Source organism: Anolis carolinensis, chromosome 4 (genome assembly GCF_035594765.1).
Source record: "Anolis carolinensis isolate JA03-04 chromosome 4, rAnoCar3.1.pri, whole genome shotgun sequence".
In the NCBI taxonomy this organism is placed as follows: Eukaryota; Metazoa; Chordata; class Lepidosauria; order Squamata; family Dactyloidae; genus Anolis; species Anolis carolinensis.
The window spans coordinates 127,522,186-127,542,147 of NC_085844.1; the positions used below are offsets into that span (position 1 = coordinate 127,522,186).

At 41.2% G+C, this 19,962-nt stretch overlaps 1 protein-coding gene across 2 annotated transcripts in view; it reads right to left on the bottom strand.

Annotated features, from left to right (window-relative positions):
• The window catches only part of cop1 (COP1 E3 ubiquitin ligase), an 81,645-nt gene that overhangs the window by 53,662 nt on the left and 8,021 nt on the right, over window positions 1-19,962 (bottom strand). The window contains exons 2-6 of one of the 2 annotated variants that reach the window (XM_008108948.3): window positions 16,624-16,683; window positions 14,768-14,865; window positions 4,283-4,347; window positions 2,233-2,352; window positions 1,925-1,993 (exon numbers count right to left, since the gene is read on the bottom strand). In XM_008108948.3, coding sequence (XP_008107155.2) covers window positions 1,925-1,993; window positions 2,233-2,352; window positions 4,283-4,347; window positions 14,768-14,865; window positions 16,624-16,683 — 412 coding nt within the window. Of the gene's footprint in view, window positions 1-1,924; window positions 1,994-2,232; window positions 2,353-4,270; window positions 4,348-14,767; window positions 14,866-16,623; window positions 16,684-19,962 lie in introns of both variants that reach the window. The other variant, XM_003219867.4, reaches the window with a different exon arrangement.

The window sequence follows — 19,962 nt, forward strand, 5'->3', positions numbered from 1 at the left end:
TAACATTAGAAAATGTTGACCATTTCCACTATCTTGGCAGCCACCTCGCCACAAAAAGGTCAACATTGACACTCAGGCCTGTGGCCAGGATTTGGGGGTGGGGGGGCTGGGATTTTGGTTCGGGGGGGGGGGGGATCTGAGTGAGAGGGGATCTACCCTAGCAAACCTTTTGTATCGTTATCCCAATACTCCCATGCATATCGGATATATTGAGCATGGTGATCAGATCATGATATGAATAAACACAGTTTAAATAATAAATGTAAGGCCTTCTCACGAACCACCCTGAGAATTTCGGGGGGGGGGGGGGCTGAAGCCCCTCAAGCCCCCCCCCCCCTCGGCTATATGCCTGTTGACACTGAAATACAGAACCTCCTGAACTCTGCGAGTGTAGCATTTTTCCAAATGAAGCAGAGAGCGTTTGAGGAACAGGACCTCTATAGGGATATCAAGGTGCTGGTTTATGAATCCATTGTCCTCCCAACCCTGTTATATGCCTAGGTAACATGGACTGTCTACAGATGTCCATCAGCATTGCCTCTGAAAAATCCTGCAAATCTCCTGGGAAGACAGACGGACAAATGTCAGCATGCTGGAAGAAGTAAAGACCACCAGCACTGAAGCAATTATCCTACGTCATCAATTCCACTGGACTGGCCATGTTGTACACAATCACCGTCTCCCAGAGCAGTTACTATACTCCCAACTCAAGAACTGAAAACAGAATGTTGGTGGACAGGAAAAAAGATTTAAAGATGGGCTTAAAGCTAAGCTTAAAAACTGTGGCATAGACGCTGAGAACTGGGAAGCTCTGGCCCTTGAGCGCTCTAACTTGATGTAAGATGTGATTAGCAGTGCTATGGAATTCGAAGAGGCACGAATGGAGGGCAAAAGGGAGAAACGTGCCAAGAGGAAGACATGTCAAGCCAACCCTGACTGGGACTGCCTATCATCTGGAAACGGATGTCCTCTTTGTAGAAGAACATGAGGATCAAGAATAGGGCTCCACAGTCACCTATGTACCTAACTGCCAAGACACTACAGAAGGCCATCATACCCAGACAACGAGGGATCACCTAAGTAAATACAGGCAGTCCCTGAGATACGTACATCTGACTTAAAAATGACTCATAGTTATAAACAGGAGTGAGAAGCAGAAAGTGAGAGTAATCACCCTCTAGGAAGGGGTAGATTTATCGTGGGGAAAAGGTGTCTCTACTGAAGCTTTATCGCCAATTCTTGCTTCCTGGTCTTTTTGCTAAATCCAAATTGAAACAGAAACAGAAGAATGGAAAATCACCAGAGACTAATACAAATGAACAGCCAGTACTTGTGGGGGGAAAATGGGAAAGTTAAGGCTCGGAATGTGCTCAGGTCTCAGAGAGACCAAAACTAACAAAACAACATTCCGCAAGGAGAAATTTAAGATATTAACTATAAATTGGAAATAGTCAGAAGTAGGAGCTTTGTCAAAAATTTTCATTTGCAAGAGGGATTTCCGGTGAGCAATGATTTTTAAACTGCATTCTGGACCCAACTCCAGCTTTTAAATAATAATAATAATAATGATGATGATGATGATGATGATGCAATTTCCAACAATTTCATTTACTATGACGGATGGCCATCTGTCAGGGGTGCTTTGAATGCGATTTCCTGCTTCTTGGCAGGGGGTTGGCCCATAAGGTCTTTTCCAGCTCTGATTCTATGATTCTATATAAAATCTTCTTCCTGACAGTAGAGTTAAAATAAACACCTAATTTGTGTTCTAAAAATCCCTGTCATTATTCAAATATTCAAATCTGCAAGGCTACCTCCTAAATACATCTCTTTAAAAACGCAAAGTGATACTCCAAGCTACATTATTAAAAACAGTGTAACACAAATGTTTTCTATTGTAGTAGGATAAAACAAAATATGCTACCTCCTTTTTATTTCTCCTGGCAACCTTCAGGAATTCAATCAAAATCTGTAACTGGGCAGCATGGGACTCCTATAATAGAACGTTTACAAGTAAAAATGAGAATTTTGTGAGAAAATGTTACACAATATTTTTTTCTTTTTGGAAATGCATACAGTTTATGGAATTGGTATATTAAATGACTACTTATGTAAATTGTGGCAACACAATGCAAGGTAAACGTTGAAAAGTCAACTCTGAAGTAGAACTGTATTAAGTAAAACAAAACGTGTCTTTGACTTTTTATTAAGAATGAAAAAAAACTAACTTACTGCTTCCAGCTGTTTTTTCTTCTGGACCAGGAGTTCTAACATTAAGTTAACATTGGCCAAATCAAGGTTGTCTTGATCTGTTCCCAGCAAATCTTGAAATATCTGCCACCTGTGACCATTCTGAAAGAAAAACAAATTGTCAAGTCATATTCAAAAACAAAGAGCCAAAGTAATATTACAGTTCTTTTATACATTGCACAAATTCCTAAGGCTCATTTGGTTTTGCACCACTCACAGCAACAACAAACGGGAACACATGGCTCATCCACCTTATGCCATTTTGTATTCTGAATGCGTACTTGAACAAATGCAGGACTTGTTTTTGAGGGTCCATGAACTTCCCCTAGCGTCAGCTGCATTCCTTCATGTACTGAAACCCAACATTCAAATTTCAGTTGCAACTTGGAATATCACCATCTTAATTTCATAACAGAATGATTTTAGTGTACAATAATTTTATTACGAAAAGTTTTTTTCACCATCCTGTTCAATTCCCCTGGGAAATTGCAATTACAAGAATCAATATGTGATAGCATTTAAGATTTAAAACAATTGAGTCTACCATTTGACGGCGTTTGGAAATTTTAAATTCAACAGTATTTGAACATATTTATATCCGTGAGTTTAATATTACATTAGATTTAAAACTATAATTAAGCTTGCTACCTCATGGCATTTGATGTTTGGCTTATGTCTCAAACTGAGGAGAAAGTAATCTGGTTCTCATTATAATTTATGGAATCTCTACTGCCTTAGCCAACATTCAAACTGAAATGCAATTATATTCTGAAACCTGCAGATTTCAAAATTTTGTGATTTCACTACCCAAACGTCAAAATGTACTAAAATATATACAGTCAGCCCTTCACTTTCATGGGTTTCAAAGTTTTGATTATTTGTGAGTTTGAAACCTGCTGCCTCCCTAGGTTGGTGAGCAAGGAGGTTTTTCAGAAGACATACATGCCAGGAATCTCTATTCTATCTGGTATCTCCCTTCTTTTTCTAGGCAAAACAGAGAAATACCGCATACAAAAAAGAGAATGAGCTGGCTCTGCACCACTGTATTTACCTGACAGATCCAGCTCTCTCCAGCTTCCTGTATTATGTGAATCTCTGTTCTGCCCAAGCAAAGGAAGAGGAATACTGAGTGGAGGGGAGTGGGGTAGGAACATCCAGCATAGAGGAAGAGGAGGAACTGGTCTGCAAGGTAAGTGAAGCACATATACAGTTGGTTCCCTCTCTTTGTCCTGTTTGCTGTGAGCCTGTTTCGACCAGGAAAATGAAGGAGCATACTAGGAGAACAGAGACACTCAACAACATATAAGAAAAGGAGGGACTAATCCACAGGGTTTTGTTTCCTCTTCTTCTTCTGTTCTGAGGCATGTTGCTGGTCCTTTCTTCTCTTTTCCAGAAAAAGAGACATGTACCATAGAGGAAGAATAGGAGCCGGGATGCACAATGTAAGTGAAATGGCATGCAGGATCTCCTTCCCCCGCTTAGAGACCACACTGGTGGCAACTCATTCCCTATCACCACCATAGGCATTCATGGTTTTTCTATTTTCACAGGGAAGTTGCATCCCATAGAAAAACAGAGGGACTGTATTTTAAAGGAAAGTGCACACTGCGGCAAGACAATGGAAAGAAGGGCCTACACAAGATCAACCACTAGCCTTTTCCACTATCCTCAGTCCCTGTTCTTGTTAGTCTGCGTAGGTTTAATTGCCATTTTAACTACTTAAATCCACAGAATTTGTAGTACAGGAACATTTTATAATTATAATTATTCTTATTTAGTGATCTGATAAGAAGATAATATTACATACTGCCAAGTATCTTCTGAATTATAATCTATTTTAGGAATCGGTAGTCTTTGAGAGCACCTCAGTGTCCTTTGTGTTTATAATATTCCTTTAACTGCTTGGAAGAAAGAAATATACATCTTCAACCTTATCATCATAACCCACAGGCACACACAAACTTAAAAATATTCCCTTTAAAACGAGTAATAAAAAGAGAGTAAGAAAATTGGGACATACGGTGCTACTCACTGAATGGTCCAGTTTGAATCTCTTTTCGTCAAATCTTTGCTTCTGTTTAAGAATAAGTTCATTCACTAAAAAAACAATGGGGAAAAGCAGTGAACGAATGGGAAAAAGTAAAGTCAATACCCTGTTTCCCTGAAAATAAGACATTCCCGAAAAATAAGTCCTAGTAGAAGTTTTGCTGAATTGCTAAATATAAGACCTCCCCCCGAAAGTAAGACCTAGCAAAGTTTTTGTTTGGAAGCATGCCCAGCGCCTGACAAACAGAACATCAGAGCATGCAGGATTCGTAAATGTACATATCAGCTGTACATGGAAATAATGGTAGTAACAAGAAATTCTTGATAGGATTCACAGTTTGTCTGGTTATGTTGGTTTGTGGTGACAACTACTGTACAGTATATAATAAATGTTCATTTTTTGTTCAACAATAAATGTGAATTCTTCTTCATAGAAAAATAAGACATCCCCTGAAAATAAGACCTAGCACATCTTTGGGAGCAAAAATTAATATAAGACACTGTCTTATTTTCGGGGAAACACGGTAAGTACATTATTTTGGAATTGAGTTCTAATGAGAAGACTAAACAACTGAATCTTCCTAATCTTGAATTTATTCTTTTGATAAGGCTAAGTTTAAATTACTGGCAAAGTCACATTTATTATGGAGTCAACTACTGAACAGCCTGAAGTAACATTTTTCAACCATTAAAACTTTGTCACAGCAACAATGACATTATCACAAGGGCATGTGGACTACCTGATTTTTAAGGAAAAGGTGGTGAATGAAACTACACAATTCACTTGTGAGGAACTGCTATAGTGCCACATAGTAACAGGCAGACCCATGAAAGTGTATCCAAAATGCTACCAAAATACTTTTCCTACATCATGTAAAGCTAATATGGTTTCTTGGAGCTGTGGGAAAATGGTTGTGAAAAGCACTAAACACTTTATCTCACTGGTAGTTGTACGTCATGCATCCAAGGTTCAAAATCCTTAACAAATAATTCTAATTAATACTATCCTGGTTCTTACTCGAGGTGGAAGTACCAACATGAGTAAATTCAGAGAATCAATAGGATTTACTTATGTGTTGATTCAACATTTAGCACTTGATTCAAGAGATCTATTCTAGCTAGGAATAAAGAGAATTAAAGCTAATATCTACCAGTAGATTCACACTGTTCTAGTGTAAAATGTTTGCAGGTATGAAGTAAATAGACAGACCACAGAGATAACCACTTATTGAGGGAGCCAAGTGTTTGAAAAAATCCAACATCTCTGAACACTGTCTGAAAAATTCCTGTCTAGGAAAGGGATCAAAAAGAACATATACTTTTCAGTTTAAATTTTTTCTCACACACATTTCGGCACAGGCAGAAATCAGATACATTTTAATGCACTGTGAATGTCTAGAATGTATGTACCCTTTTCTTTAGTACTTAAAAAAGAAGAAAAATACCAGATTTTTACATTATATCAAGATGTTTTAAATGGTTTGGGCCCATTACTATCAATATGTGACCCACCTCTCAAAAACTGGTTATGACAACTTTTTGAATGTTTCTTGGGACAGCCAAACAAAAGACATGAAGAAATATGTTCACTATGCTTTCCACATATCCATGTGCTGAACACTTTTGTCTAAATTGTGAGATTAAGGTTATATTCCTATAGGTTTATCCTGGATGATGTTCCACTGAAGTCAATATAGTTCAGTTTTGAGTGTATATGTACAGGATATGCACTGTAAGTCATACATACACAACTCCCAGGCGTATGCTTGCAGATGTGTTCCTCCTCTTTAAAGGTATGATGACATGAGTTCGAGAGAGGAATCCCAAATACAAATTCGAGAATTTTCCATTGAGCTGTTGAGCTGTCTGAGTAAAAAATTACCTTCTCTAATCAGAGTGTTGGGGTTAATATAAATAAACTATGTACAACTAAAGCTAGACTTCTGGTTGTCATCCAACCAGATTGTATTAGTGAATTTATTGCATCAGCCATCCTGGCACCTCCTGTGAGTTTATTATTGGTCATGTTTAGGGAATGTTTTCTTATCTTCTTACACGTGAGCAGGTATACTGCCTGGTATTAGTTTGTTTCTTTGTTCCTGGTAACACATACATTCCCTAATGCACAAGGCTTGCTGATTTCTGTCTTATACTATATATCAGGCCTGCACAAGTTGTCAGTCATAAAGAGCCAAAATTAAATAGGTTAAACCCTTTGGGGCCACAAATAAGGTTTTAGCACCTCATTTTCCAAGGTAAAATTAATGATTAGTTAGGATTGTTGTTGTGTGCCTTCAAGTCATTTCAGATTTAGAACAATTCTAAAACAACTCTATTAGACTTTTCTTGCCAAGATTTATTCAGTTAGGATTTGCCTTTATATTCCTATGAGGTTGTGAGAATGTGACTTGCCTAAAGTCATCGAGTGTCACCCAGTGAATTCAGAGCTATAGTCCAAGGTTCAAACTACTACATGCTACTTTCTGAATTCCTTCCCTCTCTTTTTTCTACCTACCTGTCTTTCTTACTTTTCTTCTTCCCTCTTTTTCACACCTCTTATTCCTCCCCCCCAATGAGAGCAAGGGCATGCAGCAGTGGGGGCATGGAGGGGCGGTGGCACTCTGTAGGCCACACCAACAGCTTGTGCAGGGCGCATGTTGCGCAGGCCTGCTTTATATCTTATAGTCTGTAGATTGTACTCTGTATGCATGATTATGATTATTATGTTTATTTATATCCAATTTTTCTCTCCACCAGGAGACTCAAAACGGCTTATATTAAAAGCATATCTATACAATTGGTACAGGAGGTGCCAGGATGGCTGATGCAATAAATTCACTAATACAATCTGGTTGGATGACAACCAGAAGTCTAGCTTTAGTTGTACATAGTTTATTTATATTAACCCCAACACTCTGATTAGAGAAGGTAATTTTTTACTCAGACAGCTCAACAGCTCAATGGAAAATTCTCGAATTTGTATTTGGGATTCCTCTCTCGAACTCATGTCATCATACCTTTAAAGAGGAGGAACACATCTGCAAGCATACGCCTGGGAGTTGTGTATGTATGACTTACAGTGCATATCCTGTACATATACACTCAAAACTGAACTATATTGACTTCAGTGGAACATCATCCAGGATAAACCTATAGGAATATAACCTTAATCTCACAATTTAGACAAAAGTGTTCAGCACATGGATATGTGGAAAGCATAGTGAACATATTTCTTCATGTCTTTTGTTTGGCTGTCCCAAGAAACATTCAAAAAGTTGTCATAACCAGTTTTTGAGAGGTGGGTCACATATTGATAGTTGTCACGACCCAGGCTACAGAGCACCAATAACCATACGCAGAGGCCAGATTCTATCTAATATCTTTATTAAGGAAATATATAAAGTTAATAAAAGCAAATGTAAAAGTTAGTCCAGAAGCAGACCTTTCAGGAAAGGTCAAAATTAGTCCAAAGAAACAATGTCCAATATGAAATATTAAGGTCCAAAGTTGTAATCCAATAACCGAAACACTCACTTTGCCAGGCAAAGTGAGGGGAGATGACAAGGTCCTTTAGTCCATGAACTTGAGCAAGGCTAGGAATTAACTTGATACTTGAAAGCAAGGCTTGAATCGTGGCACAAGGTAACAAGGAACAAGAACAAGATCCGTGGAATTACTTGGTAAAATCCGTGAAACAAGGCAAGGTTTATTCCTGAAAGGCGAGGCAAGGTCCGTAGGTAAACAAGGCTGGGAAACAGGAGCGAAGGCTTGAAAACAAGAACAAGGCTTGAACAGGAACGAGGCTTGAATCGGAGCGCGCTGTCCAGACACAACTCGCTCCGGAGGCTGACGAATTGACTCCGCAAAGTTACTCCGCGGGTAAAACACCTATATAGAGTCTAACTTTCCCGCCGAGAGCAGTTCTCTGGGAACCAGAAACGAAAGCTAATCTCTGAGACCAGATGTTTGACTCCTTAAAGATTCTCATGGAAAGCAGGCTTAATTGGCTAAATTCTTAGCAATTATTCTAGCACTCCTGCACGAGGCCGCTTCCAAACCTCTCTGTTGTTTACAAAACTCATGGCGAGAAAACACAGGAGATGTAGCCTCAGTGTTTGTTTGACATACTTCTGGAACATAACCCTCTTGCAGGTGCAAGGTTCCCAGATCTGGCTGGGAAGAATCTGTCTGGGAAGAATCCAGTTCTGACTGGGAAGGTAAAAAACCCAAGTTTTCTTCTTCATCAGGCATCACAATGTCATGAGCAGGACTACAAGGCCCATGGGTCATCACACTATCCCCCTCCTCAAGCCCCCTCCCAAACTGGGACTCTCTCCCCGAGGCGCGAGGTCGCGGCTTGGCGGGATAGGTCTGATGAAAGCGACGGGTTAGATCAGGAGCATGGACTGTGGAGGCGTCTTCCCAAGAGCGTTCCTCAGGGCCAAAACCCACCCAGTCAATGAGATATTGCAGGCGGCGGCGGTGAAAGCGAGAATCCAAAATGTCCTGAACCTCGAACTCGTCCTCCCCATCCACCAAAATAGGGACGGGGGCCGGCCGGTCTACATCTGGCCGCACACCATCCGCCGGAAGGAGCAGGGAGCGGTGAAACACTGGGTGAATGCGCATTGAACGCGGAAGTTGGAGTTTGAAAGTCACGGGGTTTAATTGCGCCACCACTGGATAGGGGCCAATGAAACGGGCATCTAACTTCCGGCAAGGGCGATGGGAGGGCAAAAAGCGAGTGGACAGAAAAACCCGATCTCCTACCTTGATTTCGGGGCCCGGCTGGCGATGTTTGTCCGCGTGACGTTTATAGTCCTCCTTGGCTTGTTCCAGTTGCTGGAGCAAAAGTTGTTGCACCGCTGTGAGTTCCTGCAGCCAATCCTCTGCTGCGGGAACTTCTGAAGTTTCAATGACAGGGGGAAAGAAACGTGGATGGAAGCCGTAGTTTGCAAAGAACGGCGTTTCTTTTGTAGAAGCCTGGACTCCATTGTTGTAGGCAAACTCCGACAGTGGTAACAGAGAAGCCCAATTGTCCTGTTGGTAGTTTACATAACAGCGAAGGTACTGTTCCAAAGTGGCATTGGTGCGCTCCGTTTGCCCATCCGTTTGGGGATGATGAGCTGAAGATAAACGAGAGTCTATGCCCAATAGTTTTTGTAGTGCCTTCCAGAAACGAGAGGTGAATTGGGATCCACGGTCTGTGACCAAACTCTTGGGCAATCCATGTAGTCTGAAAACATGTTGGAGGAATAAATCTGCAGTCTCTTGGGCCGTGGGAAGGCCTTCACAGGGAATGAAATGGGCTAACTTGGTGAAAAGGTCCACCACCACTAGGATCGTGGTGAATCCACAGGAAGGTGGTAAGTCAGTGATAAAATCCGCAGAAATTATTTCCCATGGGCGAGATGGGGTAGGAAGGGGGTGTAGAAGCCCTGAGGGCTTCTCCCTTCTTATCTTGGAGCGCTGGCATACTGGGCAGGTGTTGACATATTTTTCCACATCTTTGCGGATCTTGGGCCACCAGAAATCTCTTAGGATCAGATGCATGGTTTTAAATAGTCCGAAATGCCCTGCTGGTTTGCAGTCATGACACAGACGAAGTGCTTTTTCCCTGCCCGGTCCGGGTGGGATATAAACATGATTTCTATAGCAAAGCAGTCCATCTTTAAGCGAAAAGGGAAAATGCAGACCTTGACGAAGTTGGTCCTGCGCCCAGGCATCTGCTTGCTGACTAGCCCTGATTTCTTGAGCACAGATGGGTCCTGGAGTAGAGGGGGTTGAATCAATGGGAGTGGATTTGGTGTTCCCCACTGTGAGCGTGGCAAAGTTCTCGGGTTGTAGTAGTTGGGATTCAAAGGTCTCCTTGCGTCCTGCAGCGTATTCCGGTTTACGTGACAGGGCGTCTGCTTGTTTGGTTTGGGCTGGGGTCACATAATGAATCTGGAAGTTGAAACGTTCAAAGAATAAAGCCCAACGTTGCTGCCTCTGATTTAGCTTGCGGGCAGTTCTTAGATGTTCTAGATTCCGATGATCAGTGTGGACTTCAATGGGAAATTTGGCCCCTTCTAGCCAATGTCTCCAAGTTTCAAAAGCTGCCTTTATGGCTAATAGTTCTTTTTCCCAAATGGTATAGTTCCTCTCTGGTGCGGTTAGTTGACAAGAATAATAGGCACAAGGATGAAGGTGATCTCCCACCGGTTGTAGGAGCACAGCCCCAATTGCCACATCAGAGGCGTCCGCTTGCACCACAAAAAGGGTTTCAGGATCTGGATGCTGAAGGATTGGCTGGGATGTGAATAATTTCTTTAGTTGCTGGAACCCTTTCTCTGCTTGATCAGTCCAGCGGAAGGGCTGTTTTCCACGGATGCAGCTGGTGATTGGGTCAGACCAGCGGGCAAAATCTGGAATGAACTTGCGGTAATAGTTCGCGAACCCCAAGAATCGCTGCACCTCTTTCTTGTTGGTTGGCGCCCGCCATTCCAATACTGCTGAAACTTTTGTCGGGTCCATGGAGAGCCCTAGAGGCGAGATGCGGTACCCCAGGAAATCTACCTCTTGTAGATCAAAAGCGCATTTTTCCAGCTTGGCATAAAGTCCATGATCCCGCAATCGTTGTAACACCATTTTAACGTGGTTCTCATGTTCTGATTGTGATCTAGAAAACACCAAAAAATCGTCCAGGTAGATGATCAAGAACCGATCTAGATAGTCCTGAAAAATGTCATTGACAAAATGCTGGAACGTTGCGGGAGCTCCGCATAAACCATAATTCATAACTCGGGACTCGAATAATCCGAATTTAGTCTGGAAGGCGGTCTTCCACTCGTCCCCTTCTCTGATGCGAACTAGATTATAAGCCCCCCGCAGGTCCAGCTTGGTGTAGACCTTGGCTCCTCGAAGTCGGTCTAGTAGATCCGAGATTAAGGGCAGGGGATAGCTGTTCCGCTTAGTGATATTGTTCAATGCTCTATAGTCCACCACCAAACGTAATTCCCCTGACTTCTTCTTCACAAACATCACTGGGGAGGCGGCTGGGGATTGAGAGGGTCTGATGAATCCCTTGCGAAGGTTTGTCTCTATGAATTCCCTGAGAGCTTCTTGCTCTGGTTCAGTCAGGGAGTAGAGATGCCCTCGCGGGATCGGGGCCCCCTCCACCAAGTCAATGGCACAGTCATAAGGTCTATGTGGGGGTAATTTTTCGGCTTCTTTTTCATTGAATACATCCCAATACTCGGAGTACTTCTTTGGCAAGGTGATAATGGGCTCGGTGTCTGTGGCATGGCAGACCTTGGCTACGAGGCAATGGTTTTGGCAGTACTTTGAAGCAAACTGCAGTTCTCTGTTGGACCAGGAGATGCTTGGGTCGTGAAGTGTCAGCCATGGAATCCCCAAAATCACAGGGAAATGGGGAACCTCAGTAACAAAGAAGGAAATTTCTTCCATATGTTCCCTTATCCACATCCTGGTGGGTTCCGACCACTGGCTTACGGGGCCCGTCTTGAGAGGGCGGCCATCGATGGCTTGCACCACACGGGCATTCTTGAAGTCATGATATTGTAATCCCAGAGAGTCGGCATACTCTCTATCAATGAAATTGTTGGTAGCTCCTGAGTCTATCATGGCGTGGATCATGACGGGTCCCTTTTTTGCTGACCATAAGGTGACCACTAGAAGGAACAGGACCCCGGTTGGCGGCTCTTGAATGGGTTTCTTGACCGGGTTGGCGAGCCTCTCTACGCCCGGTCGTTGGCTTCCCCCGCCGGCTGTGTGCCAGCCGTCTCAGACACCATCGTCTCCGTGGAGGACGCCGCCGCAAGACGGGCGGCGGGCTTCCCTTTGGCTGGGCACTCTCTGGCGAAGTGGCCCCCATTTCCGCAATACCAACAGAGATTTAGGCGTTGGCGGCGGGCCTTCTCGGCGGCATCTAATCTGGGACGCACATTGCCCAACTGCATCGGCACCTCCTCGCTCCCTCTGGGGTATGGGGATGGTGGTGGGGGTCTCCACACTGGACGCGGCTGAACGCTGGCGGGAGCGGGGGGTTTTGCCCCAGCTCTACCGCTCTGGCCTCGTACCCACTGTTTCCTGTTGGCAATCATGACTTCGGCCCGTAAACATTGATCGATGAGTGCTTCAAGCGTTTGGGGAGGATCCACCTTGGAGATTTCCTCCAGCATTTCAATGTTGAGACCCTCCCGAAATTGTCCTCTGAGGGCAACATCGTTCCAGCCGGTGTTGTGGGCCAGCACTCGGAACTCGGCTATGTACTGAGACATGGGTCTGTCTCCTTGGAAGAGGCGGCGGAGTTTGTGACCGGCTGCCTCCAAATTGTCCTCGATTCCCCAAGTCTCCTTAAGGTGGTCCAAGAAGCGTTGCACTGATCTTAGGTGTGGAGAGGCTTGGTCGAACAGTGCCGTCGCCCAGTTGGCCGCTGGCCCGTCTAGAAGACTGTAAACCCACGCCACCTTGATGTCTTCTTGGGGAAACTCGGCAGCACGGGCCTCTAGATAAGCTTGACATTGGCGACGGAAAACATGAACCTTAGAAGCTTCTCCAGTAAACTTGGTTGGCAACGCCATGGCCGGAAGACGGATTCCGCGTTCCTTCAAACCCTTTATTTCCCCATCCTGTGCATTGAGCTTATCACGGATTCGGTCCACCTCATCCTTGTCGATGGTGTAGGTAATCGGCTGGCCGCCCGGTCCAGGTCCGGCTCCGGTAGACATTCTGGCCGAGGTTAATTGGTGCTTAGGGTGGCGGAGTCAAACTGTCACGACCCAGGCTACAGAGCACCAATAACCATACGCAGAGGCCAGATTCTATCTAATATCTTTATTAAGGAAATATATAAAGTTAATAAAAGCAAATGTAAAAGTTAGTCCAGAAGCAGACCTTTCAGGAAAGGTCAAAATTAGTCCAAAGAAACAATGTCCAATATGAAATATTAAGGTCCAAAGTTGTAATCCAATAACCGAAACACTCACTTTGCCAGGCAAAGTGAGGGGAGATGACAAGGTCCTTTAGTCCATGAACTTGAGCAAGGCTAGGAATTAACTTGATACTTGAAAGCAAGGCTTGAATCGTGGCACAAGGTAACAAGGAACAAGAACAAGATCCGTGGAATTACTTGGTAAAATCCGTGAAACAAGGCAAGGTTTATTCCTGAAAGGCGAGGCAAGGTCCGTAGGTAAACAAGGCTGGGAAACAGGAGCGAAGGCTTGAAAACAAGAACAAGGCTTGAACAGGAACGAGGCTTGAATCGGAGCGCGCTGTCCAGACACAACTCGCTCCGGAGGCTGACGAATTGACTCCGCAAAGTTACTCCGCGGGTAAAACACCTATATAGAGTCTAACTTTCCCGCCGAGAGCAGTTCTCTGGGAACCAGAAACGAAAGCTAATCTCTGAGACCAGATGTTTGACTCCTTAAAGATTCTCATGGAAAGCAGGCTTAATTGGCTAAATTCTTAGCAATTATTCTAGCACTCCTGCACGAGGCCGCTTCCAAACCTCTCTGTTGTTTGCAAAACTCATGGCGAGAAAACACAGGAGATGTAGCCTCAGTGTTTGTTTGACATACTTCTGGAACATAACCCTCTTGCAGGTGCAAGGTTCCCAGATCTGGCTGGGAAGAATCTGTCTGGGAAGAATCCAGTTCTGACTGGGAAGGTAAAAAACCCAAGTTTTCTTCTTCATCAGGCATCACAATGTCATGAGCAGGACTACAAGGCCCATGGGTCATCACAATAGTAATGGGCCCAAACCATTTAAAACATCTTGATATAATGTAAAAATCTGGTATTTTTCTTCTTTTTTAAGTACTAAAGAAAAGGGTACATACATTCTAGACATTCACAGTGCATTAAAATGTATCTGATTTCTGCCTGTGCCGAAATGTGTGTGAGAAAAAATACAATCTACACTTTTCTTGTCAAGATTTATTCCAGGTCTCAAAACTGGCCACCAAAATAGGACACAGATTGATAAAGTTTTCTCTACTGTAATCTATAATCTGCACTGATTCACTAAGACTATAGTTAACCAATGATTTTACACAAATGGCGTGAATTACTCTTGGCTATCTGCAAATCACAATGATGATCTGTGATTTAGGTCACCAAATGAGCTTCTAAATGTGTGATCCCACTGATATTTGCACAGAACAAAAAGCAACCTTGTTTCCTTCTACCCCATCTCAAACCTACCACCCTACCCAAGTATTCCTAAGAGGATCACTGCTTCTATGACATCATTATGAATACTGAAGGGTATTGTGAGAGCAGACATATTGCCTAAGAACAGTGCATCATGTACCACCACCCTAGCAGTTAAATTATAAAATGTTTTTAAGCACATCCTACATTTAAAGTCAACAACAGTACCAAATAAGACAGCAGTCATTTAGATTATTCAATTTTTGACTATCTGCTTATGGAAATTCTAGCCGAAATGTGTAAGAAGACTTACCTAAAAAATTTGGATAAAGATGGTCAATGTTATCCACAACATAATTACATTTTGGACATCTATTGTTGTCCTCCAGGCTTTGATGAATACATTTATAACTGTTCAATGAAAAAAATAAACAAATCAGAACCACAGAAAATAATGGCAGCCTGCACAATGGACTATCAGCTCAGTTGCACATGTAATTATTGTGCTAATGTATCACGAGAAAGCAAGGCTGTGAGAGAACATCGTGGCAGAGCTTGGTCAAAGCTTTAGGTTCCTAAAACAGATCTCAACTTTATGTTCTAATCCTCGAAGTTACAACAACACTACTTGCCAAAGAAGAGACTGTGTGGAGAGACATTATCATTCATATTCAAAGTACAATTTATTATTGACGTTGGGTTATATCAAATTGTCAAGAAGGCATTCAGTCCAGCTGGATTGAAGAGGAGAGGGGATGGAAAAGTCTTCATTCCCATCTATCATAGCAAAAAGCATTGAAACTATGTGATATAATTTTGGAGGGATACAAAGGTTTGCTGTAGGATGAAAACATCAGGAATATTTCCTCCCTCAAGAAAATCTTCAGTTGTCAAAGTGTCTTCTGTAATTAAAGGGCAAAAACCAAACACAACCCAGATACAGGCAGAGGTCCACATAGGAAAAATTAATATTTTCCAGAAATATTTCTGGTCTGCAACCTACCAACAACGTCATACATATGATTCTGGAGAAAACAGTTGTAATGCCTAGAGGTGTGAAGGCCCAGAAAAACATCTGAAAAATTCAGGGCTTTTCTCTCATTTTTTCCTAGGAAAATGGATTAAATAATATTTGCTTTTCAGAATGATGACTCAAAATATTATTGCAAAAACTATGAAAGAAAAACTTAGTGAAAATATTATGTTAGGTTATATACAGTATCAGATCACTATAATCCTTAGCCATAGTTTATTTTTGCCAATTCTTTATTTCAGAAGGAGTGTCTTATGTCTGTTTCATGCTATGAAGGCCTAGAGGAGACAAAATTATTTTGTTTTATTCTTGTTGATGTTGATGCCTACTTTTTTATAATCTGGAAGAAACAGAGGTTGCTTAAAATTCAAGTACTGTTCCTGGTAACTATATGTGTGTGAGAGCATAGAGCAAATAGATCTGTAATTATTATCTGATTACAATGTATCAAATTATACCAAAAAGGTAACTTTATTCCAAATCTTGTTACTTTGCGAACATGATGTGTATTATGGCAATTCATATTACTGTACTTCAAAGGAAGAAACATTTATATGCATATAAATTTCTCAGATCCAAAAGTAAATTAGAGCACTCCTTAATATCAACAAACATATAGTTTTTTGTAATGTACTGCTGATCATATATAAGCGTATCTGAGGATATGCTGATTTAAAATTACAAAGAGCCACAACAAGCATTACTGCTGAGGTTGAGCCAAGGTATGAATTAGGCAATCAGTTCCACAAATGAACACACAAAGCTTCTTCATAAGGAGTTATACCATTGGTCAATCTTGTCCAGTGGGTTCCACTGAAGCTTCCTCACCAATCCTTGTTTCCACAGTAAACCAAAATTTTCAAAATCCAGTTGTCATAGGCACAGAAAGTGAGGTGAAATCTTCTGAACAAGGGCACAAACAGCAAAACAAACACAGCAGAAGTGTTAACCCTTCCCTATGCTAACCAAAGCTAAATAATATATATTTTGGCTGGAGTTACACTTAATAATGTACCTGTTCCGAATTACATACAAATTCAACTTAAAAACAAACCTACAGACCCTTTCTTATTTGTAACACGGGGACTGCCTGAATAAATAAGTCTTATACTGGAAGTTTTGTGAAGAAATCTTACCAAAAGCTGTGTCCACATTTTGTCATGTATGCTTCTTCAATCATATCAAAACAGATAGGGCTGGAAAAAAGAAAAAGCATTTCAATATCACAACATATACGTTCAAAATAGTCAGCCTATTTTTCTAGTTAAGAAAAGAGGAGTGAAAAAAAACTGAATTAACAGTAGGTAAGAAACATATTAAATGCCATCATTAGAAACTAATATAAAATATGGAATTACACAGATAACTTCATATGCCTATATACCAATAATGACCTGACTGTTTCCTGGTTAATGGGGAAAACCCCTTAATACAGTGATTTCTCCTTTAGTATCATCCTTAAATTTGCTGGGAAGAAAAAGTGTGCACCAAATCAGAGAGGTTTTTTGAATATAAATAAAAGGCAGATTTTCTTGAATACTAACATGGAAAGGGTACACAGTAAACTTTTCTAAAACGTGTAAAAGTAGGTGAAGAAAGAATGGTCACACATGAACTGACAACAATACTGATCAATTTTAACTGAAACGTTACATGAGAACATTACATTTTCATATAATACAAACTCATGTTTAAGTGTTTTCTCTTCATTTTTATAGATGCATGGAACGTAAAAAACTGATCAAACCTCTAGAAGCAAATAAAACTGCTGGACAGTTAAATATACAAGAAATTAAATTGTAGAAACTGTAAAAAGTCCTGAGTGACTCACTCTGACATATTTTCTAAAAAGCAAAAGACTATGTTTCACACCGGCCTCTGTCTTAAAGCAGCATATGTCACTGTACACATTCTGCAGTAACATTATATACACTGAAGACAGAACCTACATTACATTTCTGAATGCAACTTGAGCCTACCTAAAAAAAAATTATTTCATACTGATTTGCTGCTTACAGGCCACACTGAGCTACTTTAATCAAATTTAGTCTAAAGGACCCCAGTAAGGAAACATGTTTGGGTATCCAAATACACTCTTCACAGCTCTCGGGCAGAAGTCAAAAGAAACCTTGCCAAATTCATTAGGCATTTGTAACAGTGAACTCCCTGCCTTCCCCTTTTATCAATGTGGTTCCACAGGAAGGTTCCAACTTCTTTACAAAAGCCTCCCTTAACCCCCACCCCCAATGCACATGCACTGCATGTTTTCCTCCAAGCCCTGATTTAATTAACCCCGATTCCTGCCCATTACCTTCGAATCATGGGAATTGCAGGCCTCTATCAAGGGTGCTGGTGCCTCACCAAATTACTTCCCAAGTTTCCAAAACACTGAGCCATGGCAGTTGAAATGGTGTCACACTGCATTAATTCTACAGTGCATTCTCATGTCTTTTCAGTTTTCTTCAGCATATTTTCATCATTATGGCAAACTCTGATGTTATTTATTTATCATCTTGCTTTTCTCCTAGTATGGGGCTTAAGGAAGCGTATAACACTTTTTTAAAAAAGCAACTAAATACTGTAAAGATTTCACAAATGTTTTGTACCCCATTGAACCTCCCCATTATCAAAATTCAGACATAAACAAAGTGTGCATTTTGATCATTGAGAGGGTCAGGAGGAAAAACAGGAAATAGCAACTGCATCTTATATTAGCCTTCAAAATATTTTCACCTAAAACAACTTCAATGAAGCTATATCTGAGAAACAATACTTTACTAATCGCAGTGACGTTCAGATACCTTCTCTCAGAATATATGTAAGTTGAAAATGTTCACTGCTATCTCCAGATTTTGTGAAGTTATTCAAACTATCTCTTTCATCTTATTTGTCTAATTACTCATCTGTAGATAACTTAATATACCTTATACCTCCTGTGTTTCTCTCCCCAACATGTATTCTGTAGACCCTGTTCCCCATGGTTTTATTCTTATCTCTTCTTACCCCGAGTTTTTAACCTTGTGTCCATGCGGCCCGCCCTTGTTATGTTATGCTACGTTCTGCTTTTTTGTTCTGTATTGTGTAGTGTTATTGTTGCATTGTTTAATTGCATTCTGATATGTTGTTTTTATATTTTGTCTATTGTATTGTCTTGGGCATGGCCCCATGTGAGCCGCCCCGAGTCCCCGTTGGGGAGATGGTGGCGGGGTATAAATAAAGTTTTATTATTATTATTATTATTATTAATACCCCATATGTTATAACTACCTATGTTTGCTAGGAGTAAATAACTTTCTCTCTATTAAAAAAATCTGACATTAATGGTAGTATGTATGCTTCCAGCTCCCTTAAAAAGGATAGACAAATTCCTTAGAGAATAATCTATGCCAGAGTTTCTCAAACTGTGCTCCTGCAGATGTTTTGGACTTCAGCTCCCACAATTCCTAACAGCTGGTAAATTGGCTATGATTTCTGGGAGCTGAATTCCAAAACACCTGGAGGAGCCCAGTTTGAGAACACACTAATCTATGGTGTAGCAATAGCAAAGGCTATATCTTGAGAGTCAAAAGAGAGATTTGGTTTAAGAGACTATATAAGAATTTACTGAATTACCTTAACTACAGTATGTACCTCAGTAGTACCTACACAAACTGTGTTTGTGTTTCCTCCAAGAATTAATGTTTAATGTGAAATTGAAAATGAAACTGGTGGAAAGCCACAGAACAATCTTTAAATGAATTTTGTGATTGACAGACACCCAGTAAAATATAATGATGATGTTCTTGTTATGTGCCATCAAGATATTTCTAATATATGTTTACCCTCAGGTGAATACATCAATTACAGATTTTGTTCAGAGTAGGTTTGCCCCTGACACAGAGAGCATGTGACTTGGCTGAGTAGGGATTCAAAGCTTAATCTCTCTGTCTCCTAGTACAACACTCAAACCATGACTCTACATTGATTCTTAACACCAGCTTGGTGATTGCAAAAATTAAGTCACTTCCTAGGAGAACACAGACCTGAAAGCAGCCACTTTACCATTTATACAGTACATCTTTGCTCTCTTTATCACAAAACTCAGTGCAATCTGTGGTGTTCCAAAATGCCTACCAGCCAAACACTGATCTGACCCAGACTTGCTCAGCTTCAGTAAGCTAGCCAGCTGATTTATGCACTCTCATCCTAATACCTAAAAAGGATACCACAAGCAAAGCAAATTCTGATTAAGTATAAAAGATCTGCAGAAAACTTGTGATATTACATAGTAGCTTTGACAAGGATTCTGTTTTTTAATTGTTGAAGGTGTGGCAGAGGATGGAACCAAATAATGAAATATTTTGTATTGTCGAAGGCTTTCATGGCCGGGATCACAGGGTTGTTGTATGTCTTTCGGGCTGTGTGGCCATGTTCCAAAAGTATTCTCTCAGTCAGGAGAGAATATTTCTGGAACATGGCCACACAGCCCGAAAGAC